Source organism: Pantherophis guttatus, chromosome 4, assembly GCF_059756535.1.
Source record: "Pantherophis guttatus breed Tessera chromosome 4, ASM5975653v1, whole genome shotgun sequence".
NCBI lineage: Eukaryota > Metazoa > Chordata > Lepidosauria > Squamata > Colubridae > Pantherophis > Pantherophis guttatus.
The window spans coordinates 85629232-85654202 of NC_142066.1; the positions used below are offsets into that span (position 1 = coordinate 85629232).

Here is a 24971-nt window from a genome sequence, read left to right on the forward strand (position 1 = left end):
CCCAAAAGGCCACCCACCCACCCACTGGCCGGGCTGGAAGGCAGGCAAGCATAGCAGGGCCACAGGGAAGGGAGCTAGCTAGCTGGGTGGCCCCAACATGCTTGGCTGCCTTCCTGGCAGTCCCCGTGGCCAGGCCCACTTGCCTGCCTTCCTCCCCACCACTGCCTCTTTATTCGGCTGCTTACCTTCTGCGGCGGCTGGTCGAGAGTCAGGAAAGCAAGCTGACCTGAGTTTTCTGTGGCCCCCAGACAGCCGCTGCTGCTGGAAAGCGGCTGGCCGGGAAGCCTCCAAAAAGGCTTCTTTGCCAGCCGCTTTCCCCTCAGGCTGCCAAAAAGTACTGGCGGGAAAAGCTGCTGCCATCATTGCCATGTTCTTCGCACATGAACATCCATTGGACTTACAAGGCAATGGGATGCGCATGCGCGAAGAACATGGTGGCAACGAACATGGTGGCTGGGGCAAGCGAGTGCTGACTGGGGGACTGGTTTGGAGGCGTGGCCAGCCAGCCATTACTACCGGTTCTGCAAGCGACAACAGATTTTTACTACCGGTTGTCCCGAACCGGTGCGAACCAGGAGCAAACCCACCACTGAATTCAGTCAATCCCTAAATAGAAATTATAGACAGAATGCATAATTTATGCTAATTATTATTAATGGCATAGTATATCTTGCATTTTAGGGAAAAGAAACTTAAACAAGAAAAGAATTTACAAAAAAATTATTTTTGCCAATCAACATGATGCTGGCTGCTAATACTTCCCTTTGTAGCCCATCAGCCCATTTAGATGAAGGAAGGATAGAAAATCTGATAGTCTCCAAGGGTAGTCTCTATTAGCACACAGGTAGTAAATTTTATATCCATTATATCACAGCACATGATACTTAATATGCAAAATGCCTATTTGTAGAAAGTACTAGGTATGATTGGAAGCTACTTGTTAATACAAATAAATATTTGTCATAGAAACACAATAGGTATATTTGTGTGAAAAGTTGATGGATGTGCATATAGATCAGGGTTAGGTTATGGGAAGAATAGATTTATATAATAACAGATTAACAGAGTTGGAAGGTACCTTGTAGGTCATCTACTCCAACCCCCTGCCCAAGCAGGAGGCCCTACATCATTTTTGACAGATGGCAGTCCAGTCTCTTCTTAAAAGCTTCCAGGGATGAAGCTCCCACAACTTCTTTCTTTGTAACTTTATATGGGTGAAGAGTAAATAACTTTACTTGTGATGAAGATTGGAAGTTACTTCTTTTCTTTTTCCTTAACTTACTTTCTTCTTTTTCTTTTCTTTTTCTTTTTTGAATGTTTTAATCTTTCTATTTGTTTTTCTGAGTATAATTTGCATTTGTTTTTACTATTGTAGTTAAAATCTTTAATAAAATTTATGAAAAAAAAAGGAATAAACAAAGGTAAATTGTTTTATTTGGATAATTCATATCCATCATAAAGAATTTAGGTATGCTTGAATTTTTATTTCTTACACTTCTTACACATTATTTTTATCATGATAGAATGTACAGGCGTACATCCAATATGGTTGGACTTAGCTATCCCCCAGCTGTAATCGCAACACTAAAGGTAATATCAATGAATAGTTTTCTTTATTATAAAATACTAAAATATTATAGCCTTGATTTGGTTTCTGTGGTATATATTTTGATTTCTCTAAATTTTATTTTCATATTAAATGAAATCTGCTTAAAGAAACAAATATGCACAATATATTTAATCATCATAGGCATCCATTCCTAATTCTGATATTACCAAAATAAGAAATGTCATTGCTGCCCTCAGTATAAGCTGTCCCTATTTTTTTTTTGAAATTTTATTTATTTATTTATTTATTTATTTATTTATTTATTTATTTATTTATTTATTTATTTATTTATTAGATTTTTATACCGCCCCCTCTCCCGAAGGACTCGGGGCGGTGAACAGCCAAAATTAAAAACATACAATATAAACAATTAAAATACGTTTAAAACAGAATTAAATCTAAAATGGCTCCCCAATTTAAAACGCCTTACCCATACCCCTATAAATAAGACAAATTTAAAATTTAAAAATTTAAAATTTCCACATTTAAAAAGGGGGAAGATTTAGGCCATTTTTTTGACATAAAACATAAAACATCTTTTTAGAGCAAGGGTTTGATCCGGTATAAAATAAGTATAAATTCCAAATTTCATCAATTAACATCTTAAAGGGAAAAAAAAGAAAACAGAAAGAAAACAGAACAAATCTAAATCCAATTTTTGTCATTCAATCTAACATCTTATTCTAACATTTAGCTATTATGTAATCACCCTAAATCTTAAACTTCAAATCTAAACAGCTCTTTATAATATTCATTTATCATTTTAACAATCAGTATTTCATATATTTTCCTTACTTCAAAAACCAAAATCAAGTCAATGTTTCTTTTAAATCACACCCAATAGTCAACATAAAATATTTTATTCCTCTCAAAACATTTCAAAATCAGTAACTGTACTTCAAAAATATCTCCTTCACTCCTCCTAGGTTTATTTTTAGCTGGATTGCAGCTTAATTAGTTGGTTTCCAGGGATGCTTTCCTCCACTCCTAACCTTATTTATTGGCTGGATCACAGTTTGGTTTTAACTGCTTTCCAACATTTTCTCCTTCACTCCTCCTAGGTTTATTTTTAGCTGGATAACGGCTTTTCAGCTGTTTTCCAGGAATGCTTCCCTCCACTCCTAACCTATATTTCGCTGGTTCACAGCTTAGCTTTAACTGCTCCCCAGTATTGTCTCCTCCTCTCCTCCTAAATTTATTTTTGGCTGGTTCACAGCATAATTAGCTGTTTTCTAGGGATGCTTTCCTCCACTTCTTACCTTATATTTAGCTGGTTCACAGTTTAGCTTTAACTGGTCCCCAGCATTGTCTCCTCCACTCCTCCTAAATTTATTTTTGGCTGGTTCACAGTTTAGTTAGCTGTTTTCCAGGGGTGCTTTCCTCCATTCCTTACCTTATATTTAACTGGTTCGCAGTTTGGCTCTAACTGCTGTCAACTATTATTATTATTATTATTATTATTATTATTATTATTATTATTATTAATTATTTAATTATTTAAAACATAATTAAATCAATTTGGCTTCCCCAATGTCGCCCTCACAATCACCCACCCGGCCGCATTCTGGACCAGTTGGAGCCTCCGGGTGCTCCTCAAGGGGAGCCCCATGTAGAGAGCATTGCAATAGTCCAGGCGGCAAGTGACGAGGGCATGAGTGACAGTGCATAAGGCATCCTGATCCAGAAAGGGATGCAACTGATAAATCAGGCGAACCTGATAAAAAGCCCTCCTGGCCACAGCCGCCATATGCTCTTCCAAAGACAGCCGGGGTGGAGATGTAAAGTTGAGTATCATCAGCATACAGATGACACTTCACCCCGAAACCACAGATGATCTCACCCTCGGCTTCACATAAATGTTGAACAGAAGGAGCGAGAGAACCGACCCTTGCGGCACCCCACACACAAAGTGCCTCGAGGTCGATCTCTGCCCCCCTGTCAACACGAACTGTGACCGGTCGGAGAGGAAGGAGGAGAACCACTGCAACACTGTGCCCCCTATCCCCAATCCCTCCAGTTGGCTCAGCCTGATACCATGGTCGATGGTATCAAAAGCCGCCGAGAGATCTAATAGGACCAGGACAGAGGAACAACCCCTGTCCCGAGCCCTCCAGAGATCATCCACCAATGCGACCAATGCCGTTTCCGTGCTGTGCCCAGGCCTGAAACCCGACTGGAATGGATCTAGATAAACCGTTTCCTCCAGGAACCGGGGAAACTGTCGCGCCACCACACTCTCAACAACCTTATTATATATAAGGGGCAGAGTTTACATTATTATATAAATTTTGTCACTTTTCACCTCCCTTTTTTACATATCTATGTTAAGTTACCTTAACAAATTATGATGAAACTGTCCAGTACCAAGCATTTTATGTAGTGAAGGAACACTGTATATCACTTTGCAATCAACCTAATCTCCTGTGTAAGTGGATATTTTTTCACATGCAATTACAACATTTTAGTACTTTTTTCTCCTCAAAATGAACTGAAATTTTGTATGCACTTGAGACATTTATATGGAAGTATAAAATATTATTTGAGTCAGCAAAGGGAGTGGAAGAATTCCCATTCAACTACTGTTCCATTGTGTTCCCATTCAACTACTGACATTAGTAAATGTGGATCAGGTCTCAATCCCTGATTTAAATCCATTCTTTCTACATAAAGAAATTAAAATTATAATACATCATGTGTATGGCTGATGTCCTTGGTCAGCTACGTTTGTTAGTGAATTTGTACACAGAAGGAGTTTAATGGAGCAATCCTTCAAATCTTGTGTTGATCCTAACAAATTGAGAAAAACCCTCAGTGAAAACTCAGATGTAGACTTCATGTCTATTTGAAGCAAAGTAAAATCAAATTTTACATAATGACCAGAATTCACTGTAACTAGTAGGGCTAAAAATCAGGAATATTTGTAACATTGTCAGATTTGTGTATCTGCCATTCTTCATGGAAGAAGAGGGGGGGATTTGGAGTGTCACATTTAGTTCTTTTCCTATGTGTCCTGATCCTCTTTGTATAAACTTTACCCTGATTTATAACCATTGCCTGGCACCAGGAATCCCTGGAGAAATCTCACACCTCGGGAAAGTGGGGGGGGGGGGGAGAGTGGATTGTAAAATGACCCTGAGAAACTCTCCGAATCTGTTTCCCAGAGAGATGCAATTTGTATTCACACCTGCGGATTGGTTGGAATCCACATTGGAAGGTGGGCAGGAATTCCTAATTTCCTTTATCCTGAACTGCATGCCCTGAGGGACCCCAGAGCCTGCTTTGAGTTTTGACTTACTTTCAATAAACAGTTCTTTTTGAAATACAAAGTTCTCAAGAGTTCGTACTTTCTTGGAAGGGGGAGGCGGGGAGAAGCTGGTCCTTACACTGATTTTGGTTTAGATCCCATTTAAGTGTCCATATAAAGAAATATTATTGTGACCCATATTAATAGAATTGCACTTATCCAGTTGGATGTAAATTTTCCTTATTATGACAAAAGAAAATACTTCTGCTCCTTAGAGAAAATTTTCCTGTTAGCTGAAAATAACTTTTTCCTGAAAAATCTTTCATTTTTGTCTATTTGTCTCAATTAGAGATGAACTAAATTCAGGGTAAATAAATTATACTCTGCTGTATTGGAATTGTTTTATCAGTGAAAAGCAAACTAGAAAATATAAACATAAATAAATGGATTTGGCTTCCAGGAAGTTAACTCTTGTTCTTATCATTTCAAATATTAATGTGGTAAATTAGAACATCACAGATTTTGCGTCTTCATATTGCCTGAACTGCCAACATTCTGTGCATCTGAATACAAATATTTTTGTGGTCATTAACATCCTTGTACTAGACTTGAAATTTTTTGCTTTACCTTCTGAATCTGGTTGATCTCATAAAGTGTGTACATATGTGTATCCATACCTATATTCAAAACACATTCAAATTATTTCTTCGCAAATGTTGGTCAGAAATTAAGTGCCTATCAAATATTCTTATTAGGCTAACACAATTTTACATTTTACAAACATCCTGGGAAGAATTGCCTTTTCTTTTACAGCTGGAGGCAAATCATACATATGTATTTATGAAATTTAGTCATCTTATTTTCCACAATTAGAATACTTTGGGGAAATAGAAAGTAATTTGCAGTAGTGGCTGAAGATAGAATCAGAAGATTCCAAACTGAAATTTTAAACATTTTGAGTGTTATTATAGACATGTAGGTTCACTGTCTATGTCTAGGTGCAAAATAAAATGACAAAGGTCAAAATGAAATCAATGTTCAGATATTTCCATTTGAGTTCTTCTGCATTCTTTGTCTGGAGATGAGGGAATTGAAAGCCCTGATACTTTTTTCGTTCTGAAGATATTTTTTTCATTCATTCTAAGCTAGCTACTTTAAGCATTCTAATGTTTAAATAGATTGAGTTATCCTTTCATTAAAAGGGAAAGAAAAAATGGTAACTTGTGGAGGATAAGTCAGCAATGTTTGCTGCTTTCTCTTGTATATTCTTTTATATTCTCTTGTATAAGGTAAAGAAAATGGCTTTTTGGAGAAAAGGCAAGAAATTAATATAATTAATGGATCATATTAAAATATTCTCTGTTTAGACTTTGGAGGGAGATAGACGTGCGTGTGATCTTTTTTCCGACTTGAGTCTTTTCCACCAGGCCCAGGTTTATCTCTGTATTAAAATCTTAGAACACTTAAGATTAGGATTGTGGTTACAGTGGTACACTTATTTTTAGGTCTGTTCTAAATTCATTTGGCCAATCAAATCTAAACACAGAAATAATAAATATTTTATCCCCTTATTCCAAAATAGGTACCTATAAGTAAAAAAAAAATTGTTAAACTGACAGTCATGATATCTGTTCAAAAATAATTTCCAAAGAACACTTTACAAATAGATCCCTCAAACTCAAAATCACCCCCACATGTTTAAGTTTTAAAGAGACTCAGCACCTGGAAGTTTGCACCTTAAATACTAATTGAATAAGCCGCCAGGATGAGCTCAGCTAATCTGAATTTTAATTTTAATTAGGAAAGACCATATCATTTTCCAATAATAATATTATAGAGAATAAAAAAGGCATCATTCCTTAACATTTTTCATTTACCACTGTTCTTCTATTTCTGCATTGGTAATTTAAATCATTTTAAGTACAGTGATGCTATTTACTTCTATTTTCAAAGCATTATTTGAAAATATTAGGTGATAGGTACTATAACAACATGGATTCTACTCACTGTGTGTTTTGTTGATTGCGTGTGGTGGTTATACTTAGTCTGAAAACACAACAGTATTTTTTACAGCCAAATTTCATTTAGCATATTCATTTCTCATATAATTAAATACTAGTAAGGTTAAATGAAATTTCTTCTAACTTGTAGCACAATGGAGTATCTCCTTTTTTGTCAATATATACTTTTCTTCATATTACGGTAATTAAAACATGGAAAATGATTTAAAACATTCTTTCACATTAACATAATAATAAAATGGAATCAGTAATTTGTGTAACAATTAAAAAGTAAAGAATTTTGTATTTATTTCTTCTGTGTTGTATTTCTGGTATATAACCATCAAGGCAGCATGCGACAAATAAAAAAAAATGAACACAAAAATTAAAAACTCTTCAGAACATTAAAACAAAATGCAACACTGGCAGAAAAATCTTTTTTTTTAGTTGGACCATTACAGTGATTGAAGACCATATTAAGAACTAGGTATGTGCTCTTTGTGCGCAGATGGTGAAGAGAATATACTAATGCCCTTTTTTTCCCCTCTACACAGAATGTAGACAAGTGGTCATTTGATGTATTTGCATTAAATGATGCTAGTGGGGATCATGCACTAAAATTTATTTTCTATGAACTGCTCACACGCTATGATCTGATCAGCCGTTTCAAGGTTAGTAGTTTAGTACCTGCTTCTTTCTCCTATTCCATACATCAGTAATTTATATTTCTGGGGATTTTGTCATTGTTGTTTTGTATTTTGGCTACTGATTACAATATATTGTCCTATGATTTATTTAGAATATTATTATTATTGTAATAAATTAAAATTGGGCAATTTCAGAAATCTATGACTCTATTTTACAGTATATGAAATAAAATTAGTAGTTTTAAAAGCTTCCCCAAAGGAAGACTTCCTGTAAAATTATGGCTCAACCATTTCATGCTTTTTGGCTTTATTATTTTCAATACTTTTTGCTTCCTATTCCTATACAGGTTATTTGCGGCTTAATTCCCCCCCTCTCCTCCATTCTAAGTTTTGAATTCTGTGTGTGGATAAGATATGAACAAGTATTCTGAGGAGTACTTGCAAGGAGCTTTACTTGAAAGGATTTAATAAATATAGGTAGTTCATCAGGGGTGGGTTCTAAATTTTTTTGCTACTGGTTCTGTGGGCGTGGCTTATTTTGTGGGTGTGGCTTAATGGTCATGTGACAATTCTTTAGGATTTAGCAGAGGTACTGATCTACCAGGCTTTTAACTGTTTGCATTTGTTTTTGGAGGCACCGGTCTACTCATTTGTTTTTGGAGGCACTGGTCTACCTATTTATTTTTGTAGGCACTGGTCTACCCATTTATTTTTGCAGGCACCAGTCTACTCATTTGTTTTTGGAGGCACCGGTCTACCACCACACTGCCTTTTAACACTGATCAGCAATAGGGCGGCCCTTTAGAGCCCTGCGGCAAGAGTTTAAACAGTTTTTTTCCTTCCAGCCGATCAGCTGGGACTCAGGAGGCAGCAATAGATTGGGGGTGGGGCCAAATAAAAGGTAAGAATAACGCGGGGCGGGGCGGGAGGGGGCAGAACTGGTTTGGTGATGTCATATCATCACTGCTATCAGCTCAGCAGAACTGGGCCGAATCGGGGGGAACCCATCACTGAAGTTCATATGTGCAAACACATGCATACAGGGGAAAAAAAGTCACAATCCCCTTGTTTATTTTTATAGCTTGTTTCCAAAGAGGTACAAATGGCCAAAGTCCAAAGTCAGGATGGACCGAGGTCTAGAAGGCCAAGAATCCAAATATCAGTTGTTGGTCCAAGTTCCAAGTGGCAGAGTTTCCACAGGCAACAAGCACCTGCTCTGTACTTAGCCATTTGGGCTTTAGGGCTGTCAAGAAATCCTGGATCCAATTCTTTACCTCTTGCTGCCTGTGGCTGACTTGTATATTCTATGGTCTTGTTAATCTCTAATAATTGATTGCAGGCTTCCTCTGAAATTGGAGTTCATACTTGTTTCATTTCAGTCTGTTTTGAATATGAGCTGTCCATCCCACTGATGGGCTTTCATTTTTAGTGGCATGACTTTGAGTGTGATGTAAGGAACAGGGAGAAAAGAAGGTTTTGTAAGGAACATGGAGTACAATTTTTCACCAATCATTATAAATTTATGTAATTTATGTTACTCAAACTAACTCATTCAAATATCTTGGAGCACTTTTTAATATCTTGGCATCACGGTATGAAGAAATAAGGAAAATCTCTTTGCAGGACCAGAGTCTTCCAAAAAAACAAAACATGTATTAAATGTGAATATGTAATTTTTAAATTTAAAGATTTATATGAAAACACAATGGATCTGCCTAATGGGATTATTCCAAAATGCCCCCCAAATAAATTTGTTTATGTTTTATATATTTGTTTCCATAGAGTAGAAATTCCAAAATTAGCTGCAGGAAAATATAACTTTCATAACTTTCTAACTTATAAATAAGTTAACCCATGATCTAGAACGGGGATGTCAAAAACGATTTCATTGATGGCCGCATTAGGGTTGCGTTTGACCTCAGGGGGCTGAGGTGGGGATGGCCAGGATGGGCATGGCCAGCTCAGTGTCACTCGTGTTGGGGGCTCCTGTATTGGCCCAAGTGCTTTGCCAGCAAAAACAGGCTCCTGAAGTCCGTTTCTGGCTGCAACGGGCTCCTGCAACCCTCTCCCAGTGAAAATGGAATTCCATTTTCACAGGACTTCGCTGTTTCCAAGGCGGCCCCATGGGCCAGATCTAAGCACTCTGTGGGCCGGATCCGGCCTCCAGGCCTTGAGTTTGACACCCCTGATCTAGAACAATTGAATCATGATTATATAATTATATATCTCCATACCCAGCATAGTGGTTAATAATTATATATTATTGTAATGTAAATAATATAAAATTAGTTTTATAATATTACAATAAAGGTATTTATTTATTTTTTATTAATTTTTATGCTGTCCATCTTTCCTGTAAGGTGACTCTGAGCTGCTTACAGGATATAAAACAAATAGAAAAATAATTAAAACATTAAAACTACACAGATTAAGATTTTAAAAACTATACTGAAACCAGAAGAGATTGATGTGACAAGGATGATATTTTTTTATCCTGTCAACCACCTATTATCCATAGATTAAACATCTTAATTCTGAAAGAAAATGCTGCATTCCTGCTTTTTTCTTGCTTTTCTTATGTTGCTTTTAATTTGTATGTATTAATATTAGTGATACATGGAGCACATTATATAACTCTAAGAAGATACAGTTGGGTGCTGGCCAGTGGTGGGTTGTTCCTGGTTCATCCCGGTTTGGGCGAATCAGTAGTGGCGGCGGCGGGAGGCTCCGCCCACCCACCCAGACGTCATCAAAAAAGCTCTGCGCATGTGCAGAAGCACCATGCACTCACAAAGCAAGTACGCACATCTGCGCACTACCGATAGCAAACCAGTAGCGCCGGGATTTGAATCACACTACTGGTGCTGGCATTTGCTTTAAAGAGTATCAGAATTTACAAACACATGAAACACTGTTTATGAAAAGTTTGGTAAGGTTAAATCAATCTATTATTGTGCTAAAGGTGTTCACAATCTACAATCTCTTTTATATATATATAGATTCCAATTTCTGCTCTTGTCTCCTTTGTGGAAGCCCTGGAAGTTGGCTATAGCAAGTATAAAAATCCATACCACAATCTAATGCATGCAGCAGATGTCACACAGACTGTTCATTACCTCCTTTTTAAGACCGGCGTAGCAGTAAGTATACAAAATACTAATTAATTAAGAGACCAATATGAAAATAGTTATGCATTGATCATGGCAATAAAATAGGTTTGAAGGTATTTATGGCACAATTAAAATATGGGTTTGCTAAAATAGGTCTTTTTCCATGCACTTTTATCTTGATTGAATATATGACATTAAGTTGTTGTTGTTGAAGGCAAGCTTTTTTATTAATTAAGGCTATTAGTAAGTAAGATGTCTATAGGGTTTTTTCTAACAATATCATTAAATTTAGGATTTTAGAATTGTAGACTTATTAAATGTTCAGGTAAATGAAGGTAACTTTATTAATTAAACTCTTTTATTGTTAGGAGAGATGGTCAAGTCCAAAATACAAATGTCATTCCAGTATTTCTTACAGAATATATACTTTAATGTACAGTAATTGTATCACAAATCTGTTAAAACTGTAGTCAGTAACTAATATGACAAAGATTTAAATATATAAAACTGAACCTGTATTGCAACTCAGACCACAAAGAGTTCTACTGTCTAGACATCTGTCTAGGCAGTCACAAATGTGACTGTCCTTACATTTTACGTTTTGCACCCTATCTTGTCACCGTGGTGAAGAGAAGTAGTGGTGAAATGACTGACACAGTTGTTAAGAATGCCGCCATGGGCATAAATGTGAGGATGGTCATAAGTGCGAGGACCAGTCATAAATAACTTTTTCATTCTTCTGACTAGTCCTTATGCACATAGGGACTATTCAGAGGCTGAAAAAAGTCATTTCTGACTGGTCCTCACATTTTTGACCGGTCCTCGCACTTATGACCTTCCTCACTTTTATGCCCATTGCGGCATTCTTAACAACTGTGTCAGTCATTTCACTACTGCTTCTCTTCACCATGGTGACAAGATAGGGCAAAAAATGTAAAATGTGAGGACAGTCGTAAGTTCGAGGAGTGGTCAAAAGTGCGAGGACCAGTCAAAAATAATTTTTTCAGCCCTCTGAGTAATCCATATGCACAAAAGGATACAGCAATAGAGAGGGATGAAGGAAGGAGAAGAGAGATGGAAGAAAGAAGGAGAGAGAGGGAGGAAGAGAAGGGAGGAAGGAAGGGAAGGGAAATTAGAGAAGGAATGAGGGTAAGAGAGGGAGGAAGAGAGGAGGAGAAGGAGAAAGGAAGAGGAAGTAGGGAGGAGAAGAAGCGGGGAGAGGAAGAAAGTAAGAAGGAAAGAAAAGAGACAGGTGGTAGGTTTGAGGAGAAAGATTGCTGTACGTAAAAAAGATGAAATGGAAGAAAGGCAACCCCAAACAAATATAAAGATATTAAGATAAAGAAGGAATTACAGTTGTTTAATATAAATTCAACATTTTAATATAAATCAATTAGTTATATAACTATCTTTTTTGTATATTAATCAATATGAACATGACTATTCCAATTATTTCCATGCAATCCTATTTCTTACAAATCAATTAATTATATTTATCAATAATAATAAAAAACCAAATAATTTCCCACATATATTCCTCCAAACCACAACTTAACCATTTCTGCTTTCAACACAATATATAATTAATAGTATCTCAATTATTACAATTCCCTAGTTAAATATAGCTTTTTTTCTTTTGTGTTTTAAAATCTTGAACTCTCCTCTTTTTCCCTAAATTTCCCATTGTTTGCACCTACCTTTTTTGATGAGGAAAAAGAAAAGAAATCTGTCTACCTAATTTTCCAATGTTGCAGCAAACAGCAAAGCCAACAGCCTGCTTTACTTTCAGTTTTGTTTTTCAGCATAGCTAGGGGAAAAAAATCTGCTCCAGCACTCTTTGCAAGCAAGCAGCAGAGCCCTGAGCAAAACAGCTGAAAGCAAATCAGCTGAGAGTCAGGAGGCCGATCCAATCAACGGGCTAATTAGCCTATGCTGAAGCTCCGTGGGCCAATAAAATTACAAAAAAACACCGAACCGTTTGTTAAATTGCTGGCTCGCCTGCCCTTCGCCCACCCCTATTTATTGGCAATAAATAGTGGTGCGGGGGAAGGGGCAGGGCTACCCAGCAATTTAACTAATGGTTCGGCCGAACCGCTTAGAACCGGCAGAATCCCACCACTGATCTTGAATAAGGAATGCAAGGATAGTTACATTAACATTAGTTTAACCCTAAAAGAAATTAGGGAGAAAGAAAGAAACTCAAATTGCCCTGCCTTGATTTTCTTTGGTATATGAAGTGGAAGAAAAAAAATATATATCAGGTTTTCAAAATTCTATTATTACATCCTACAAACACATTGTTCCTGTAGGTGTTATGATATCTGCTTCCTGGCACAGCTATATTGAAAGCCTGAGAGTTGGGATGTTCCAAACCCTCCCCACACCCATTGCAGTAGAATATCAAAACAATATGATTCAAGAATATGATAAAACCAGTATATGGTCTTGCAAATTTGGAACAAAACACATGTAAGAAGGACACTCAATATAATTGTTTCAAGCTAAAAAAAGTTTTATATACTCTAAAGTATATACTATATACCTGAGTACCTACTGTAGAAGCAAAAGATCCGATAAATAAATAAATGTTTGTGTGTGTAAGTATACAGTATGTGTATGTGTGTGTATATAAGCATGTATACACACACACACATACACACACACACACACACACACACACATCAGTGCTGGGTTGCTCCCGGTTCTGTCTGGTTCCGATAGTAAAAGCTGTGGGAGGCTCTGCCCACCCACCTGGACATCATAATTGACAATCTGCGCATGCGCAGAAGCGTGCATGCGGGCTCCCATTGTGAACCGGTAGTAAAAGTAAATAGAACCCACCACTGATACACACACGCACATACATACAGTATATAAGAAATAAAGTGAAAAAGTCACATTCAAAATATACTATGGCAATTGCTATATTTAATGAAATGATTTTAAATTATTTACAGTCAATGCATTTTAAATGTCTTTAGCAACAACAGAATCCCCACACAGGAAAAAATATAATAAAAGCTTTAATCAAGTAATATTTTCTCCTGTTTTAGAAGAACTTTGCATTCAACATCTTTTTACATTTTTCATAATTAAATGAGGCAGCAGGAAGCCTACATTCTTTTAATGAGTAACATCATTGCAGGAAGGCAGTTTTTGATTCTGTCACTGTCTTCTGGTAGAGAATTGGAAATGCAAATTTAAAAAAAAGAGATGGTAAGAACCAAGGTAATAGAGTCATGGACATCTTTCAAATATTAAGTTGATATTTATTTATCAAGTTAAAGCATGAATAGCAGAGGATACATTCTTTCTGCCAGGCTAGGAGAGAGATATCTCTGTGTACATGCAATTATACAGATATAATGTCATGCATGCATCAGGAGGAAGCTTGTTATTATATCTTATTCTTTATATTTCATCTTTGACTTTACAAAAGCCTCATAATGTAATGTGGAAAAATAAAAAAATGGTCTAATTAATCTGTTACCTAAATCTATATACACAGTCATTAGAAAATGGGTATTGGAGCTTTGACTATTATTAGGTGTAGAACCCTGCTTTATATAATCAGCTGTGGTGATATCAGCATATGGCTTTCAGATTAGAATATCATACATTTCTGATCTATTGTTCATTATAAATTATTATAATGTTATTATTATAATATTATAAATGTATATTGAATAGGGTTCTTCAACATAATGCTTATCCATTACCAGTGATGCAGCACTTGTTACATTCGTTGGTGGGGGGGGGGTTAAGATCTTCGCAGTTAGATCTTGCCCAAGCGTATCAGCAGCTCCTTGTAGATGATGCCACTCGTAATGCATCGGGGAGTGTTCCATTGCCGCCGCCTACAGTTTGGGGTGAACATGTCCCCAGGGTTGTTTCAAATCCTGATGGAACGTTTGTTATATGACATCCCTGGGGTTGTGCCCTATTTAGATGATGTGCTCATCTCCACTACCAGTAAAACTGAATTATTTGAATGACTATGACTAGTGCTACAAAGATTTCAAGAGGCTGGATTAAAGGTAAAGGAAGAAAAGTGTAAAGTAGAGTAAATCAAGTCGAGTTCCTGGGATACCTGATCGATGCGTCCAGATTGCACCCCACCAAGTTGTTCTGCCTCAGATACAGGTCCCAAGAAGTATAGCACACAGATCCAGCTCCAAAAACTCCATTTAATATAAACAGACCCCTTCAAAATGCAGGCTTTAACCACCAATGTCCTTATCAGCCTGCTGTGAATTACAGAGATTAAACAAAGTCCGACAAGGGTTGGCAATCAGCCCAGAATCCAAGTTGTAACAAAAAACTCACTCTCAAAATGCTCTGGTAGGATCAAACGTTGTTTCCAGCAACATTTGCTATCTGTGTGCGAACTTAAATAGGCTAAGGGAGTGGCCAATTAATCTCAAGCCTTACTCTCAAGGAGACCTCCTCCTGAGTAGCCACTCCTGCCTTTTGGTAGCCCTGCGTGCTCGAGCATTAAGAAGAGGCTCCTCCACTTCACTCTCTTCACTTGAAGGAGCCTCTGGAGGTTTTGAAGGCCTTGGCTGAGTCTCTGCCTCTGGCACCACATCCTCTTCAGCCTCCTTGCTGTCCAACTCGAGTGCCGGCTGCACAGGCTGCTGGCGCGACACCACACCATCCTCCTCGTCATCGGAATCAGCCACAATCCGCGCAGGCCACTGGCGGGCCACAACACAAGTAGAAAGTACAAGCAATACAGGCTATGCCAACCCCAAGGAATAAGATGGATTAGGGCTCCTCAATTTCTATAGTGTGTTTTTGCGACAAAAGGCATCTGATACTGAACCACTGTTGGGGGAAAAGGTGCCGTGGGTATGGGGGTGTAGAGAAGCAGCTGCATTTGTGGGGGTAAAAAATTAATTTCCTCGGATAGCCTCTTAGTTCAGTTTAATGAACGTCTGCCATTAGTCCTGACGTGTGATGCATACCCATTTGGAGTCGGGGGAGTTTTGAGTCATCGCCTTCCAGAAAATTGTGAGGCTCCAATAGTGTTCTTTTCCAGGACATTATCATCTGCTGAGAGGAACTACAGCCAACTTGATAAAGAGGCATTGGCTGCGGTGGCTGGAATTAAGAGATTTCACGAATATGTTTACGGAAAGAGATTTGATTTAGTGACAGAACATAAACTGCTTTTGGGACTAATCGCGGGGGACCAGCAAACACCACAAGTCCCGTCCCCAAGAATGATGCATTGGACAGAGTTCTTAGCAGCATATAGTTATCGACTTATACATCAACCCAGCATAGAACTGGGCCATGCTGATATGTTCTTCCCCAGCTACAGACCCCAAAGAACACAGCACACACAAAGTCCGTTCAAATCTTAGTTTACTAAATAAACCAGCCTCCTCATTATCTGACTTGAGTGCCAGCTGCACAGGCTGCTGGTGCAGCACCACCCCAGCCTCCTTGTCGTCGGGATCAGCCACAATCCGCGCAGGCCACTGGCGGGCCACAACACTGATGGCCTAAACCAATGTCTGTTACCTAATCTAGTGGAGGATCCAGCTTCAGCAGCATTAGTACTATGATTGAGACCATGCCGTCCATTCTTGTTACAGCTGCGGAAGTGGCAACCCAGTTGAGAAAAGACCGAATGATCATGCAAATGTTAAACTGGGTGTGGAGGGGATGGCCTAAAGAGACAGGGAGTGTAGAGTTTAAGCCATTCTGGGCAAAGCAATATAAACTTTGCTTTGGTTCATTTGGTTCAACCTGTGCAGAAGGATTGCCTATCATGGGGAAATCGGATAGTGATACCCTCAAGGCTAAAGAAATCATTATTAGAGACTCTACATGAAGGCCATCCTAGAATTGTAAGGACGAAAGCATTGACCCCTAGTTATCTGTGATGGCCAAATATAGATAGAGTTATTATGAAGTGGGTGGTGTTGTGTGAAGCATGCCAGGAATCGAGACCGGCACCTCCTGCAGCACCACCCCAGGACTGGGAAACACCAAAAGGCCCCTGGTCTAGAATACATCTCAATTTTGCAGGGCCGATAAAGGGGTTGTCCTTCCTAATTGTTGTGGATGCCTATTCCAAATGGCTGGAGGTGGTCATAATGAGGTCAACCAGGATGGACGCTGTTGTTAGAGTATTAAACAAAATGTTTGCGACACATGGGTTGCCGCATGTGTTGGTATCAGACAATGGGCCGCAATTTATGGCAACAACGTTCGAGGTATTCCTAGTAAACCGAGGAATACGTCACACCCTTGTTTCGCCATTTTACCCCATGAGTAACAGGCAGGCAGAGCGAATGGTGCGAACAACAAAAGAGGTGTTGACTCAAATGGGTCCAGGGAACTATCAGGAGAAACTTGATAAGTATTTGTTCAACCAACACGTCATTTCCTGTGTAGCCCATGGAGAGAGGAAAGAGCCCAGCCGAATTGCTTATGGGTCGCCAGCTGAGAACAAATTTAGATAGAATACACCCCAATTATTTGACAGAAATCCTCACAGACTGGGAAAGTACAGTCAGAACCTTTGAGCAAGGTGATCTAGTTTATGCCTGGAATTATACTGGTCAACCCATATGGGTGCCGTCACAGATTACAGAAGTTACGGGTCTCCGTTTGTACCGGGTGGAGCTCGAGGATGGGTGCCTGTGGCACCAACATATCAATCAGCTTCAGAGCTGAGTGAGGGGGACAGCCATTAGGGAGATAGAAGAAGTAAACTGGGGTGGGAATCCAGAAGAGTGAGAGGGACGACAATGCAGTGAAAGGGTATTTGAAGGGCTGAGGCCAGTACAGAATGAAACACCTGTTATTGAGGGTCCATTGCTCGCTTTTCCCATCTCCAACTGAGGGATATGTTCGGGGGGGGGCAGAGAATATTTGTAAGCCATCTGATGTAGTTGAAGAATTGTTGAGAATGCAGTCAACATGTGAGGGCCCGACAGAAATACAGGAGAGCCACCAGTGGACGTGAAGCTGCTGTAGACCAATGTATCTGGATGATTATGTTTGTGGAGTACGAAGTTTCCCTGAGGAAGGGGGAAGGACTGTTATGTCTGTGCAGGCGTGAGCAGAGGCTTTCCTTCTGCCACGCAAGCGCAGGACACATTTTAAAGTTATTGGTTAAAGGCTGACAGTTTTCCTTTAAAAGGGGCTGTCAGCCGGAAATTGCATATTGGTTTTACTTTTTCTTTCTTTTTCCTTTATTTGATTTCTATACCGCCCTACTCCCGAAGGACTCAGGGTGGTGCACAGCCAAACAATAAAATACATATATACAAAATTTAAAAAGTAGAATTAAAATCAAATTAAATAGTTTTGGCCCAGACAAATTAAAACCCCAATCAATTTAAAACCAATTTTAAAATTTGAATATATAAAATACTAAAAAATATTTAAAAATTAAAGATCTTTTATAAAAGAGGGCGAAAATTAGGCCAGGCCCGCCTGGTGAAATAATAAGGTCTTTAGAGCGCGGCGGAAGGTGCGCAGATCCGGGATCCTCCGTATCTCCGGGGGGAGCTCGTTCCAGATAGTAGGTGCCCCCACAGAGAAGGCTCTCCCCCTGGGGGCCACCAGTCAGCATTGTTTGGCCGATGGCACCTGGAGGAGCCCTTCTCTATAGGAACGTACCAGCCGGTGGGAGGCTATTGGTGGTAGTAGGCGATCCCACAAGTACCCAGGTCCTGAGCCATGGAGCGCTTTAAAGGTGGTAACCAAAACCTTGAAGCGCACCCGGAAGACCACCGGGAGCCAGTGCAGCTCGCGCAGGAGGGGTGTTACATGGGAACGCCATGTCGCTCCCATTACCACCCACGCGGCTGCACTCTGCGCCAGTTGGAGCCTCCGGGTGCTCCTCAAGGGGAGCCCCATGTAGAGAGGATTACAATAGTCCAGGCGGGAGGTGATGAGGGCATGAGTGACCGTGCGTAAGGAGTCCCGGTCCAGAAAGGGACACAACTGGCGGATCAGGCGAACCTGATGAAAAATCCTCCCGGTCACGGCCGTCAAGTGCTCTTCTAAAGACAGCCGTGAATCCAGGAGGACACCCAAGTTGCGCGCCCTCTCCGTGGGGGCCAATGATTCACCCCCAATAGTCAGTGATGGCACTAACTGACTATATCAGGACGTCGGAAACCACAGCCACTTGGTCTTGGATGAGTTGAGCCTGAGCCTATTCCTCCCCATCCAGATCCGCACGGCCTCCAGGCTGTGCTGATCTGGATTACTGAGTCATTATCTGCAATAAACTTTGTAATTTGTAAACTCTGTAATTACTGAATCATTATCTGCAATAAACATTGCTGCTGGAAGTTTGGCTTCTTGTCTTTGTTCCTACACCCACACATTCCAATTTCTTCCTTGTTCAATAATCTATGAAAATTATTTGACTACATAAACTCATGCTAAATCTGTGAAACGTATTCAAAAGAGGAGATCCACTGAAAGCATATCTTTGAACTTTTTTCAAAGTTCTTTTTTCTTCTCTATTTAGAATTTAAGCATAGCTTTTATAAAACATTATAATGATTAGTGTTAAGTTGGGTGAATGAGGACGCAGCAAGCCAGGCAGTGAGTGACAACAGCTCTTTATTGTAGGGTGAGAACCCAGCAACTGACCAGGGGAAACAGCTCCCTTTATATACCTTGCAGCTAGGGTGATAAGCCAATCAGCTGACGGTCAGTTAATTCAAACTGACAGCCCAAATCTACATACATAACACTCCTCCCCTCCCAGAAGTCACTTGGGGTGGACCTTAGCATACAAAGTCTCTCAGGTGACCAGGGCGTGTCCGCACCCTAGCTGACCTGCGCAGTTCAGTCGGAGGTGTGACGTTGAGCAGGTCGGAGGAACTCCCTGTTTCTCCCTGCTCTGCCAATGGAACCTCCAAGAATTTGTTGTGGGCAGTGACTTCTGCGGCTGGTCGATCTTCCGCAATGGGGCGGCGCTGGATCTCGGGGCTGACAGCTAAGTCCTCTGCTAGACTTGGGTTGAGTTAGGTCGAGAGTCCTGTTGGTAGTTAGGAAGCGGTTCGTCAAATGTGTCTTCAGTGTTGGTGGCCCAATGCTTCCGTAGTTGGTCAATATGTCGGTGCCAAATCCTCCCATCTCCCATGTCTACCCTATAAGACTTGGGCCCTGTTACTTCTGTGACTGTCCCGGTTTCCCAGAGGGGCCCGTTCCTGTAATTCCTGGCGAATACTGGCTTTCCTATTGTGAACTTCCTAAGTCTTTTCTCTGCCCCTCTGAAGTTGTCAGGGGAATAACTGGGGTGTAGCCTGTCTAGGACCCCTCGGAGCTTTCTCCCCATCAGGAGTTCCGCCGAGCTTCTGTCTATGGCGGTGCATGGTGTGGCGTGTTGGGCCATTAAAAACTTATCTATCCTCTCCTGCCAGTCCCCGGGGCCTAGGCGTGAGATGGCTTCCTTAGCCGTTCTCACAAATCTCTCCGCCAATCCATTGCTAGCCGGATGAAACGGGGCGGATAGCACATGTCTGATCCCCAACTTTGCTAGGTACCCTTCAAACTACGTGGCCGTGAACTAGGGCCCGTTATCTGAGACTAAGGTGTCCGGTAGCCCATGGGTGGCAAACAACTGCTTTAGCTCCCTAATGACGGCGTCGGTGGTAGTGGTTTTCATGAGTCTGATCTCCAACCACTTCGAGAAAGTGTCCACTACGACCATAAATACCTGCCCATGGAATGGGCCAGCGAAGTCTACATGGATGCTGGACCAGGACCTTGGGGCCATTCCCATTCCCTGACCAGTGCTGTGGGGGGGGGGTCTGGTCTAGACTCCTGGCAGGGTTAGCACTTCCCCACCCACTCAGTGATGTCTTTATCCATTAGGGGTCACCATATGTAACTTCTAGCTAACCCCTTCATCCTTACAATCCCGGGGTGCCCCTCATGCAATAGTTTTAAAACCTTTTCCCTTAGGCACAAGGGAACAATAACCTGATCGCCCCACAAAAGACAATCCCCTTGCATTGTTAGCTCGCCCTTTTTGTTAGCGAAATGTTTGAATTCCCCGCCCTCAGTCTTTTCCGGCCACCCCCTCATGACCCAACTCATGACTTTCCTAATCACGTGGTCTTTGGTTGAGGCTCTCGCTACCTCTGCTGATGTGATAGGCCCTGAGTCCAAGACGTCAATCAGCAGGACTGGAATTCTGGGTTTGGGGTCCTCTATCCTGTCTAGTAACGGGCAACGGCTGAGGGCATCGGCATTGCCCATGCTCACCTCTGGTCGATGTACCAGGCGATAGGAATATGCTGCCAGGAAGATGGCCCAGCGTGTCATCCTGGGAGATAGGGCTGCTGGGGTGGGTCGGTCCCCTGCGATGAGACCCAGAAGGGTGCGATGGTCTGTGATGAGTTTGAAGTCTCTGCCAAACAGGTATTTGTGGAACTTCTTGACTCCTGAGACAGCTGCCAGGGCCTCTTTGTCAAGTTGACTGTAGTTCCGTTCGGCGCTTGAAAGAGTCCGGGAGTAGTAGGCGATGGGTGCCTCTAGACCATTCGGTAGTCTATGGCTCAGGACGGCCCCCAAGCCGAAAGGGGACGCGTCACAGACTAGCACTAAGGGAAGCATAGAATTGTACTGAATTAGGAAACTCTCAGCCAACAGGAGTTTCTTTACAGCAGCAAACGCTGTAGCTTCAGCCCTCCCCCAAACCCATTTGGACTTTTTGGCCAACAGTCTGTGCAGGGGCTCTGCTACTGTTGCCTTGTCCCTTAGAAAAATTGCGTAAAAGTTCAATAGTCCCAGGAACGTTTGTAGTTCCGCCTTATCTTTGGGGGTGAGAGCTTCTTGGATTGCCCTAATCTTGCTTTCGGTGGGGTGTATGCCGGTTCCATCCACCCAGTACCCCAAGAATTCCATGGAAGGGACTGCAATCATGCAGTTGTTGAGTTTGACCCTGAGTCCTGCACTCCTGAACTTCCCTAGGACTTGTCTCAGTCTCTCCCCTAGCTGCTGCTTGTCTTCTGCAGTGATGAGCATGTCATTGAAATATGGGACCACCCCGGGGATCCCCTGTAACAGTCGCTCCATGGTGCTCTGGAATAGTCCTGGAGCTATACTGTCTCCGAATTGGAGTCTGGTACACTTGAAGGCACCTCTATGTGTTACTGTAGTTTGTGCCTCCATGGTAGCGCCATCTACCAGCAGCTGCTGGTACGCCTGCGCAAGATTGAGTTTAGCAAAGATCTTGCCAGGCCCTAGGGAATGCAGAAGGTGATGTACAATCGGAACCAGATAGGCGCTCTGCTGCAGGGCCTTGTTGATCGTACACTTGTAGTCTGTGCAGATGCGTACAGACCCGTCCGGCTTAACGGGGGTCACAATTGGGATCTCCCATCGAGCATGATCGATTGGCACTAATCCCCCCTGCTTTATCAATTTGTCCAATTCCACATCAATCTTGGGCTTTAGGGTCGATACTCTCCTTGTTTTCAGTCTGATGGGCACAATGTTGGGGTCGAGGTTGAATGAAATAGGGGTCCCCACTTACTTGCTGAGCCGCTCGTCAAACACATCCTGGAACTCCTGCATCAGGTCCTCCTTCAGGGTGCTTTGCACGTTGCGGACTCCGGTAAATCCCATGCCCAGGGCTCTGAACCAGTCCATGCCCAGGAGGCTTGGGAGCTTTCCGCTGACGATGGTGAGGGGAAGCTTCTCCCGGAATTCCCCGTACTCCACCTGGAACTCACCGATTCCTTCCACGGGGATGTGGTTCCCCTGGTAATCGCACAATCCCAGCCGCTGGTGCCGTAGTTGCCGTCTCTGGATGCTGGGGATGGCTTTCTTAAGCTTGTCCCAGGACATGATGGTAATGGGGGATCCGGTGTCAATCTCCATTACGCACTCCTGCCCCTCGATGCCGAACGTCGTGTAGGTCTTCTCCACGGGGGATGTGCAGGTCTGGCTAATTCAGATGGTGCAGCCTCAAGATCCTCAGATTTCGCCCTCTTCCTGTAGCCGCCCTTCGGATTGGTTCTTGTCCACTGTGCCATCTCTGATTGGCTAGCGTTGCTCCTTAGCTTATAATGGGGGTTCTGCTTGGCTCTGCAGACTCTGGTGATGTGCCCCTTCCGCTCATATTGCCGGCAAATGGCGTCTTGAAACTTGCAGGTCTGGCGCAGATGGGGTCCCCCACAACTCGCACAGGCACCTCGCTGGCCTCGCCAATCCTGCTGGTACTGTTCGGTCCTGCAGACCTCCTCGTCCGACTCTCCCTTGCTCCCTGTGTCAATGGTTTCCTGGTGAACCAGGGCTGACTTCTGTGCCATTCTGTTCTGCGTCATCCCCTGTAGTCTCTCGGCTGCCTTGGATGAGGATTCTTGAGCCCTCGCCTCATCCAGTGTGATGTGTAGCGTGAGATTTGTCTTTGCAAGCAACCTCTGCAAGCGAATATCTCTCACTCTGCAGATTAGTTGCTCTAGCAGCATCTCATTGTGGTCTCTGTACTCGCACTGGTTTGCAGCCTTGCGCAGGGCAGCGATGTACTCGCTGATCGAATCTCCCTCCTGCTGCAGCCATTGCCAGAAGTCGAACCGTTGGACATACTTTGATGGCGTTGGGGCATAGTGGTCCTTCAGCAGTGTCTGAAGCATCTGCCACGAGATGGTGTGGACTGAGTTCGGTTCCGACAGGGTCTTAGCCATATCAAACACCTTGGCTCCACAATGGCTCAAGAACAGGGCATTCTTCCATACGTCGGGCAGCCTCTGTAGGTCGCTGGCCACCAGGAAGCATTCGAAGTGGGACATGTAGGATCCCCACTTCTCTTCCGCGAGGTTGAAAGGCACTGGTGGCACGTAGGTAGACATCATCGGTAGATTGTCCAAGTGCTCCGCTCGCTCGCCTGGCTGGATTCGGGTTTGCAGCTCTCTTGTCAGCTCGTGGCTTCAGCTCTTTCCGTGGCTTCTGGCCTCAAAATCCCACTTTCGTCGCCAATGTTAAGTTGGGTGAATGAGGACGCAGCAAGCCAGGCAGTGAGTGACAACAGCTCTTTATTGTAGGGTGAGAACCCAGCAACTGACCAGGGGAAACAGCTCCCTTTATATACCTTGCAGCTGTGGTGGTCAGCCAATCAGCTGACAGTCAGTTAATTCAAACTGACTGCCCAAATCTACATACATAACAATTAGATATCTTTTTTTTAATTGCAAAAGTTTTACAATTACATTTTCACCCCTTCCCCCCCCCAACCCACCCCAAACTTCCCAACCTCATCCTCCCTAACCCTCCCTAACCCTCCCCTCCCCCCAGACTTCCCCACAATATACTCACATCAGAAAAAAAAACCCTTTATATAAAACTTGAACCCCTCCATCCCCCTTATAATTTTTCATCTTCACTAAATTAAAAGAGCCTTGGTAGTACAGTGGTCTAAAGCACCCTGTTATTAAGACCAGCTGCCTGCAATTACTGCAGGTTCGAATCTCGCCAGGCTCAAGGTTGACTCAGCCTTCCATCCTTTCTAAGGTAGGTAAATTGAGGACCCAGTTTGTGGGGGCAATAAACTGACTTTGTATAAATATACAAAAGGATGAAGGCTATTGCTTAGCGCATTGTATGCCGCCCTGAGTCTCCGGAGAAGGGCGGCATATAAATCAATTTTTTTTTAAAAAAATATATTTCTATCTTAATATAACATTTTCAAATAAAAGCTATTTGATACTTCCTAGTTTGATATTTGTTATGCACATAATCTATCCACTTTTTCCATTCCCATTCATAAGTCTCTTGTGAACAATCTTTTAGGTATGCTGAAATCTTCGCCATCTCTGCAAAACTGGCCATCTTCAAAGTCCATTCCTCGATAGTGGTCAAAGCTTCATTTTTCCAATATTTACCTATCAATAATCTCGCTGCTGTTATCAAAAAAATATCAACTTTGTTTCACCCAATGTAAAACCCTTAACTATACCCAGTAAGAACAATTGTGGAGAAAATTGAATTTTTTTCTTCAAAACATTCTGCATAACCCACCAAATTTTTATTCAAAAAGCTTTAATTCCTTGCAAGTCCACCAGACATGATAATATGTAGCATCTAAACAATCACATCTCCAACATTTTGGCTGAACATTAGGGTACATGCATGACAATTTCTTAGGATCTAAATGCCATCTATAAAACATTTTATAGAAATTTTCCCTCAAATTCTGCGACTGTGTAAATTTAACATTCTGAACCCAAATTTTTTCCCATGTTTCCAACATCACTGGTTCTTCAAAATTTTGTGCCCACTTTTGTGCCATGCAATCTTTAACCAATTCAGTTTCTGAATCCCTTTCTAACAAAACATTGTAAAGCCTTTTAATATGCATTGGACCTTTCTCTT

At 41.6% G+C, this 24971-nt stretch overlaps 1 protein-coding gene and 1 pseudogene across 5 annotated transcripts in view; one reads left to right on the plus strand and one right to left on the minus strand.

Moving 5' to 3' along the window:
* Positions 1–24971, plus strand: part of PDE1C (phosphodiesterase 1C) — a 1150117-nt gene that overhangs the window by 835081 nt on the left and 290065 nt on the right. For all 5 annotated transcript variants that reach the window (XM_060686088.2, XM_087894093.1, XM_060686092.2 and 2 more), the window contains 3 exons: positions 1524–1590; positions 7408–7524; positions 10500–10640. In XM_060686088.2, coding sequence (XP_060542071.1) covers positions 1524–1590; positions 7408–7524; positions 10500–10640 — 325 coding nt within the window. The remainder of the gene's footprint in view (positions 1–1523; positions 1591–7407; positions 7525–10499; positions 10641–24971) is intronic.
* On the minus strand, positions 21796–23452 carry LOC148114207 (uncharacterized; annotated as a pseudogene).